This window comes from Juglans microcarpa x Juglans regia, chromosome 5D (assembly GCF_004785595.1).
Source record: "Juglans microcarpa x Juglans regia isolate MS1-56 chromosome 5D, Jm3101_v1.0, whole genome shotgun sequence".
Lineage (NCBI taxonomy): Eukaryota > Viridiplantae > Streptophyta > Magnoliopsida > Fagales > Juglandaceae > Juglans > Juglans microcarpa x Juglans regia.
In genome coordinates, this window is record NC_054602.1 from 17,748,644 (window position 1) to 17,758,163 (window position 9,520).

The following is a 9,520-nucleotide window of genomic DNA, read 5'->3' on the forward strand; positions in this document are numbered from 1 at the left end:
TTTTAGGGTAGTACTTAAGGAAGAAATACCTGACGGAACCAAGACTGGATGGTCCCTCCAGCTTGCGTTTGCATGTTGTACGTATCTTCCAACGTTTTACACATGGTTTCAGACCAGGAACCCTGAACGAAAATTCTTAGGTCATTACGTTAAAATATATGCTGTTTACATTTTGATGATGACATCATCATTTATGGCGCGCGTGCTATAAATTGGATCAAACATTAGTTCCAGCTTGCACCAACTGCCAACTTGGTAAATTCAAGAAACAATATCTTTGATTGATCGCTTGCTGATATTACTCATTAATTCTCCATGGCATTGTCGACTAGCAACACGAAACCCTTTAGCCTGACCTCTTTATCCAGTTACAACAGGCAGTACTGGAGCATTGCCCAAGATCCCGCATTGGCTTCTTCCTTCTTGCAAAATGCAGAAAACTATAGAAATAAAGATGATAACACAGTAATTAGTACTTCTGTTTCACATTTTTTTGTTTATAATTTAGAACCTTATGTTTATTCCAAGTTCTAAACTTGATTCTCTTTCGTTTGCAGAGTTGTTTTGGTGTCCAACATGCAAACAAATATTTGGAAGTATGCAGGAACGTACTGAGGAATGTCGTAGCAGAAGAAGAGGAAAATCCCTTTGAAGGTTTAAGTATGATTGATACACTACAACGCCTGAACATTGATTACCACTTCCAGGAAGAGATTGAAGCAATTTTACGGAGGCAATATGTAAGATACATTACTCATGGCGAGTACGGTCATCGTGATGAGCTTCACGTGGTTGCACTGCGCTTTCGACTATTGAGACAGCAAGGTTACTATGTGTCTCCCGGTAAGTATTCGTGCTTTATTGCATCGGATCGAGCTCTGATCACAGTTTTATGGGTTTCTTCTGTATATATAAGAATGGAAGACATCATGTGGTACTGATCATGCATATATTTTTTTTGGACCAGATGTATTTAACAAATTCAAGGACGAGGGGGGGAAGTTTAACAAAGAACTGAGTGAAGACATTGGAGGACTGATGGCTTTATATGAAGCTTCACAGCTGAAAATAGAAGGCGAAGACGTACTTGATGAAGCTGGAAACATTTGTGAGCAGCTTCTGAATGCATGGGAGAAAGATCGTGATAACATCAATCATGCCAGAGTTGTTGGAAATACGTTGGGACATCCTTATCACAAAAGCTTGGCAAGTTTCATGGCTAAAGAGTTTTTTGATAATTCCCAAGGCTCAAGTGGATGGTTGAATGATTTTCTTCAACTAGCAAAAATGGATTTCAATATCACCCAATCTATACACCAAAAGGAAATTGCTCAAATTTCGAAGTAGGTTTTATATGTGTGTGTGTGTGTGTGTTCAGTTATTATACCATTACATCTGTTAATGTCATAGCCTCCCTCTAATGTTAATCTTTGCATCTTAGATGGTGGGGGGATCTTGGTTTGGCTAATGAGCTAAAGTTTGCAAGGAACCAACCATTAAAATGGTACATTTGTTCCATGGTCTGTCTCGTAGATCCAGACTTGTCGGACGAAAGGGTTGAGCTCACAAAACCCATTTCTCTTATCTACATCATAGACGACATTTTTGATGTCCATGGGACGCTTGAGGAGCTCACTCTTTTTACAGAAGCCATCAACAAGTATGCATCTGTTTCACAGAAGAGTTATTTGTGTGACACATTAGTTTCTTTTATCAATTAACAACTTAAATGACAATCACTTGAAAATGAAGAAGAACATTACTTTTTACAGAACTAATGTTCCCTTTCCTTATAACCATTATTCATTGCATAATAAATTGTTGCACACAGATGGGATTTTGGTGCCCTCGATCAGTTACCCGAATACATGAAGATATGTTTCAAGGCTCTCTATGACATCACCGAGGAAATTAGCCAAAAGATATATCAAAAGCATGGCTCGAACCCACTAGACTCTCTAAGAAAAACGGTAAATGTCCATGAATCATGACAGTACTTGCTAATTCCAACATATTCCTTCTCTACACTCACATATTCCTTCTGATCTATATATAATCTTTGCAGTGGGCGAGTTTGTGCAATGCTTTTCTAGTTGAGGCACAATGGTTTGCTTTAGGGCAATCACCAAAGTCAAAAGACTATTTGGAGAACGCAATTATAAGCTCAGGAGTGCACGTGGTACTAGTTCACACTTTCTTTCTTTTGGGTCAACGAATAACTGAGGAAACTGAAGATCTTGTTGAGAACATGCCAGGCATTATATCTTCTCCAGCCACGATTCTTCGGCTTTGGGATGACCTGGGAAGTGCCATGGTACATATATTTACTACATGGATTTTACCCTTTTGAATACTCACGTTTTGGTTTAAAATAAACCGACCTATCATTCGCATCATATAGAAAATCCTTGATCATTTTCATCAAGATATATAGCAATGGAGGACATTATTATGATCTACCTAATCATCCAAAAATAAACCAGCTAGCTAGGTGAGGTTTTTGGGTAATGAACATCTTTTAGACTGATTGCAACAAACGGATGAGGTATGTTTATATATATACACACACACACACATATATATTTATGTATACATACATACATACATACATATATGTATATATATGTACCCATAAATCGGCTATTAGATATTTAGAATGATGGAATGTGCAGGAGGTGGGGTACTATTGTCGGTAACCTTTTTACCGGCCGGCAAGTGGTGTAGGGACTCCAATATTCATTGCTGCAGGTTTTAGAGGAGAGAAAGAGAGAGGGCTCCGGATGGGTGGGATCCATCGGTTCCGATTCCTTTATCTCTTTCTCTCTCAAAGGTCAATGCGTAAAATTGGTGGCTAGTGGTTGTGATATATATCCATGCCCATAGTTTTTAAGCAATAGAAATCAAGCTTTATTATCGAGATTAATGAAGGAAAAATATAAATGGTGAAAAAGAAATAAGGAATATACAACTCGCATGTGCATAATTATATGGTTCATGCAATTGTAGGATGAGAGTCAAGATGGCCGTGATGGATCATACATAGAGTACTACATGAAGGAACACCAAGATTGTTCATTCAAAGAGGCACGGGAGAAGGTTGTGAATATGATTTCAGATGCATGGAAACGCCTAAACAAAGAGTGCCTCTCTCCAAATCCATTTCCGGCAACATTCACTAAGGCATCTCTTAATATTGCAAGAATGGTTCCGTTGCTGTATAATTATGATGAAAATCATGGCCTTCCAAGCCTGGAGGAGCATGTGAAATCGGTGCTTTATGAAAGTGTGTCTATGTAGGGCTGCCTTTCAAAAATCCGAGCTCGATCTTGCACGCAATGTATAAAGCTATATATATATATATATATATATATATATATGTTTTGGACTCTAATGCAAGCTTGTGTGGACCGTATATGAAAATTAATAGTGCGCTTGATAGTCAAAAAGATTTTCTCTAATTGATCGACAACTTCGAATACTTTCTGGGGCTCAAAAGCCAACCTAGTAAGGAAAACTTATCTTTGATGCACTTATAACGTCTCTCCATCGGAATAAGCCAACAAAAGCACTTGGTTCATGCATGTGCTATCCACTCTATCCAATGGAGATCATCACGATTATCAATTTTTCAAAAAAAATGAAAGAAATAAAGAGGACTTTAGCATAATTGGCCGTCGGTAATTTTTGTCGGCCAAAACAGTAAATTCACGTACACTTATAAATGGGGAGTAGATCAGCACCGGAAAAACACTCAATTTCAAAGCATGTTTTCGATCGTTGTTTTTAGGGAGATTATTAATGTCTCCTCAATGGAACGATGGAACATTAATTCTATACAGTTCATGATGAAACAATATTCCAATTAGCAGACATAAGGAATAAAACGTGACATGATTTGAAGCATAGACATGACGTTAATTAGAAACAAATTAAGTTCGTACTAGCTATAAAGGATAAGCTGTGGACCTGTGGTTGGTATGCAAAACCAACGAGTGGAAGGGTTCCTAAGCGTTTTATTAAAATTCAATATCCCACATATTCTTATAATTAATGGAAAATGATAATCTCACCGTTGGTTCTTACTATTGAAATTTTTTATTTTATTTTTTAATTTTTCTTTTTACTTAATGATTAAGAAAATATTTTTTAATAATACTGTAACTTTTTTTAAATATATAAAAGTGTGAAAAAAGAAATGCAAAAAAATAACAAAAAAATAAAACACCAATTATGCGTAACGATAGCCCCAGTGGTAGCTAGGAGTGATGGACGTAGCACCATCCATAGTTAATACTAGTTCAAAAATATTTCTTAATTAATGAGTTATAGTGAGACACAAATGTATCTAGATTTTATGATAATCAGAAGTCTATTTAAGCACTGAGAGGATTATAGGTTCTCACCTACAATATAATTGTTCCTCTAGCTATCGGGAGACACTTTGAGGTAAAGTTGTTAGAGTGATCTTCTCTTATAGTCAGGTCAGATTCTTCATAAAATTGTAATAGAGGGATCATGTCCGTTTTCTAACTGTTATTATTTAATATCATGGATAAAAAAATAAAAAAATTTCGATATTATTATTTCATGTTAAAATATTTAACATGTGATATCAGAGCGACAGATTGTAGACATTCTATGATCTCGATAAATTACAATACAAATTTTGATGTTTTAATTTTATATAACCTCGCATGCTTTCCCAATTTATATTATTTGTTTCAAAGAAACATATTATAGTTCAAAAGAAAACTGAGAGAGAGTTTATGCTATCAGAGAACTTCATGTCATTGTTTCGGTTTTATGTGTTGATTCATGTGTGATAGTTTGGTATAAGCGAGAAGAGTAGGAGATCAAGAACCAATGCAACATCCCAAAATTACGCTTGGGATTTGATTGGGATTTGACGGAACATGCAACACAATGTTACTTGCCCCTGTTCATGACAAATAAAAATGCAATGCACCTAACATGTAACTAACAATATGCAATATTCACAACGGATGATATATTAGTATTATAGTATATATTATATATTAGTTTTAATATATTACTATTATTTATTTACTATATAGTATTACTTATACTCTATATTAGTTTTTTTTTTTTTTTTTTTTTTTTTTTTTTTTTTTTTATAACAATCAACATCTTCATCGAGATAAACACGATTACAAACATTTATCAAACCATAAGGCTTGAGAAAGAAAATATGAAATACAATCTCACCACATTTCAAGATCATCAACTCTTCAAGCATTTCGAGCAAGCTCATGAGCTGCTCTATTACCCTCTCTATACACATGTTTAAAAATAACACTCTCAAAACAACTACATAATCTTTTAACTTCAGCAAACAGATTACCAAGCATTGAGTTCTGCATATCATCTATCTGCAACGATTGGACCAGCAGTAGACAGTCAGATTCTACTTCAATTTGTGTAATACCCATGGTGGAACTCAGCTGCAATCCTTTGAACACCGCTAACAGTTTGATAAATTTTGGTTCTGCAACCTCGGATTCATGTTTAGAAGCTGTCATCACCACATTCCCTGATGCATCCCTTAAAATAACACCTATACCTGCCTTTTGTAAGTTGGGAAACATTGCACCATTAGTATTTAACTTTAAAACTCCTTGAGGAGGAGGCTTCCAGCTAAACTGATTCTGCATCTGCATCCTGAAACTGACCGCAATCTCTTTAAAACTATGCAATAAACCCAATGAATGATTAGTAACATGGTGCGGGCTCAATCTAATATTTTCAAACTCCAGCTTATTTCTTCGATTCCAGAACCCCCAAGCTAGACAGAAAAATGTCGCCAAACTAGTAGAATCTATTCCCTCCACAAATTGTTGCACCAGATTAGTCACATTAAGAGGCATAAGATTTATGAAAGAAGGAAAAAACTGCAACCATAAATCCCAAAGCTAAGTACAACTGAAAACTGCATGGATGAAGTCCTCAACTGGATGCTGACAGAAACTACAAGGAGCTTCTGTAATCACCCTTTTTTTGACCAGCTATCCTTAGAAGGTAAACTGTCTTTACACATTCGCCAAGCAAAGACTTTGATCTTGTTTGGGGCTTTCATCCTTCACAAAGCTTTCCATAGTCTCTGTTGCAGCCCCCTCGAAGATGACTCTGCTATATTGGAACCCATTTGTGCCATAATAAACTTGTAACAACTTTTCACTAGAAACTGTCCACTCCTTTCCTAACCCCAAACCAATTTATCAGTTGTGCCCTCAGGGAAAATCAAAATTTTGTTTATATCAGTCAACACCATTGGATTGAAGAGAGTTCTAATTCTTGGAAGATCCCATCCCCTTGTTTCCTTATCAATAATAGCAGCCACAATAGTCTCTCTATCTTGCACTTGTAACCTAACTTCTTGAGCCAAAGTCGTATGCCCTGGGAGCCATTGATCTATCCATAACAGGGCAGTCTTTCCATTTCCAATCCGCCATCTACATCCCTCCCACAACCATTTCTTTGCTTCCCAAATATCTCGCTAACTATAAGATGGGCAATTACCCAAGCTAGACTCCAAAAAATCTGTCTTAGAAAAATATCTAGCCTTCATAATTTTGTATAACACTGACTCCTTATTATGAATTAACCTCCAACCTTGTTTTGAAAGAAGAGCAATGTTAAAAATTCTAAGCTTCTTAAATCTCATACCTCCTCTACACTTCCCTTCACACATATTGTTCCAACTGATCCAGTGAATTCTTCTTTCCTTTTGTTTTTGCCCCCACCAAAATCTAGCCATTAAACCTTCCAACTCTGCACAGAAACATGTAGGTAGAAGGAAACAACTCATGGAATAGGTTGGAATAGATAAGGCAACAACTTTTAGTAAAATCTCCTTACCCCCTTGAGACAACAGTTTTTCCTTCCAACTTTACAAATTCTGCCAAACCTGTTGTTTAATAGATTGAAAGGCCCTTGTTTTTTATCTACCCACAATTGGAGGCAAACCAAGATATTTCTCATACTGCTATATTTCACCATTACCCCATAGCAACCGAATCTCTTCCCTTTTCTCCCTACCCACATTACTGGAAAAAACTATGGATGTTTTTTCCTTATTAATTTTCTGCCCCAACACACTCTCATAAACTGATAGGACAGCTTGAACTCTCATATTCTCCTCTACTTCAGCCTTACAAAAGATAACACTATCATCGGCGAAAAGAAAATGATTAATGTTGGGAGCACCCTTACAAATTTTAATCCCAGAAATGTCCCTCCTTATACCCACTGCACTCAACAATGAAGTGAGCCCTTCGGTACAGAGAAGAAAAAGATAAGGGGACAAAGGATCCCCTTGTCTCAACTCTCTACTAGGGAGAATTGGTCCCTTTGGCTCCCTATTAACCAAAATAGAGAAAGTGACCGTTTGAACACAAAGCATCACCAAAGAAACAAATTCCACCTGAAATCCCATCAATTCCATCACATTTTTAATAAAACTCCACTCAACTCTATCGTAGGCCTTACTCATATCCAGTTTCAATGACATAAACCCTTGTTTTCCCTTTTTTTGTGCTTTAAAAAATGAACTAACTCACAAGCAATAAGCACATTATTAGTAATTAAACGAATGGGCACAAAAACACTTTGACTTTCCCCAACAATACTACGCAAAACAGATTTCAACCTATTGGAGATAACTTTTGAGATCAGTCTATAGACCATATTACAAAGACTAATGGGCCTATAATCAGAAACCACAACAGGATTTTTCTTCTTTGGGATGAGTGTGATAAAAGTATGATTAAGGGATCGAGGAAAAACACCTGAATTCAGAGCTTGTAAAACAGCTTCAAGGACAGAATCACCCACCACATGCCAATATTTTTGAAAAAACGCTGGGGATATTCCATCTGGACCAGGGGCTTTTGATGGGTTCATTTCAGACAAGGCACTTAGAACTTCAGCTTCAGTATACCTTTGACTCAGCCCTCGTTCATAGCTGGAGTAACTCTATCAGCAAGAGACTCTAGAAAAGCAAAATCTCATCTTGGATTTGAACTTGTGAAAATATTCTCAAAATATTGTAAGAGAACCCTATCTCTCTGCTCACCATACTGCCAAACCCTTTCCCCACCCTGAATTTTTGCCAATCTATTTTTCCTCCTCCTCTGAGATGCCTTCATGTGAAAATAGTTGGGATTTTTGTCACCATCTTTTAACCACAAAGCCTTTGACCTTTGACCTTTTCCTCCACATCACCTCATCCCTTTCCATCCATTTCTGCACCTCCTCTCTAACCCTCTCATGGTCTTCCTTTTGTTCACCTACTGGATCCGAAGCATGCAACAATTCCATGTTTTGTCTTGCCAAACGTAACTGCTATTGAACATTGCCAAAGCAATTTTTATTCCAACTATGCAACTGACTACCACACTTCCTAATCTTGTCCATTAGCTCGACCATACAACTCCCCTCACTCCCTCCCCACCAAGTGGACTTGATAATATCTTCACAAGCCTACTCTCCTATCCACATCTCTTCAAATCTGAACTGTCTTCTACCCTTTATAACACCCCCTTCCTCTTCAGTATTGACCCAAATAGGATTATGATCGGAATAAGCTTCCACTCCATGTGTAACCGAAACATTGGAATACTTATTCCCCGAAGAAACATTCGACAATGCCCTGTCCAATCTCTCACTAACATAATGAGACCCACCCCTCCTATTACTCCATGTATATTTTTTCCCCCTGAACCCCATATCCCTTAATGCACAATCATTCACTACATTCTGAAAAGTAGAAATTTGCCAATTCGGCCGTGGCCGCCCCCCTTCCCATTTTTCATGATGATGCAGGAGTTCATTAAAATCACCAATTACTAACCAAGTTTCACCATTTTGCCTACCAACAGTTCGTAACAAGTCCCAAGTTTTATAACGTTGAGCAACTTCAAGAAATCCATAAATTCCAATGAAAAACCAGGACTTGATTCCAGAATCATTATCAATCAGTGCATCAATGTGACATTGAGAATAAGTAACAATTGACAATTTAACATCCCGACCCCACAACAAAGCAAGCCCTCCCTTCCGACCTCGACAATCCACCACCAAGCAATTTGCAAACCCTAATTTAAACTTAGATACCTCAAATTCATGAGCCTTCAGATGAGTTTCCTGTAAGAATAGGACTTTGGGAGCTTCCCTCTTCACCAGATTGCAGAGGATTTGAATGCCTCATGGATCCCAAGCCCACGGACATTCCAGCTTTCCACCGCCAATATAGTTTTTGCCCTCTGAGTTGCCTCCGTTGCATTTCCATCCGCTGGCGTCGCACGCTTAACAGACCTACCATCTCCTTCATCCTCTCTGGTTAAGACCTTTCTTTTAATAGAAAGAGAAGGCCGTTGAGATGCAGCAATCGTATTAATATCACTCGAAGAAAGGGTAGGGTAGAAAGAAACCACAGTCGTTTCCATTTTCTACTAGTAAACCCATCTGGTCCTTCCTTAGTCCCAGAACCCATCTTAACCTT

At 37.5% G+C, this 9,520-nt stretch overlaps 1 protein-coding gene across 1 annotated transcript; it reads left to right on the forward strand.

Annotated features, from left to right (window-relative positions):
- The first annotated feature begins 226 nt into the window (after positions 1–226).
- On the forward strand, positions 227–3,297 carry LOC121264102 ((3S,6E)-nerolidol synthase 1-like). The gene is made up of 7 exons (XM_041167157.1): positions 227–465; positions 558–843; positions 968–1,343; positions 1,442–1,660; positions 1,832–1,970; positions 2,066–2,314; positions 3,007–3,297. Exons 1-7 carry the CDS (start codon positions 316–318, stop codon positions 3,295–3,297), a joined length of 1,710 nt encoding a protein of 569 aa, XP_041023091.1. The 5' UTR covers positions 227–315.
- The last annotated feature ends 6,223 nt before the right edge of the window (positions 3,298–9,520 follow it).

Bases quoted from the DNA above. Each gene is read 5' to 3' on its own strand.
- LOC121264102 (XM_041167157.1), top strand. From the start codon at position 316: ATGGCATTGTCGACTAGCAACACGAAACCCTTTAGCCTGACCTCTTTA. The intron at 1,661-1,831 runs GTATGCATCTGT...TGTTGCACACAG, and splicing joins TTTACAGAAGCCATCAACAA to ATGGGATTTTGGTGCCCTCG. The intron at 2,315-3,006 runs GTACATATATTT...ATGCAATTGTAG, and splicing joins ATGACCTGGGAAGTGCCATG to GATGAGAGTCAAGATGGCCG.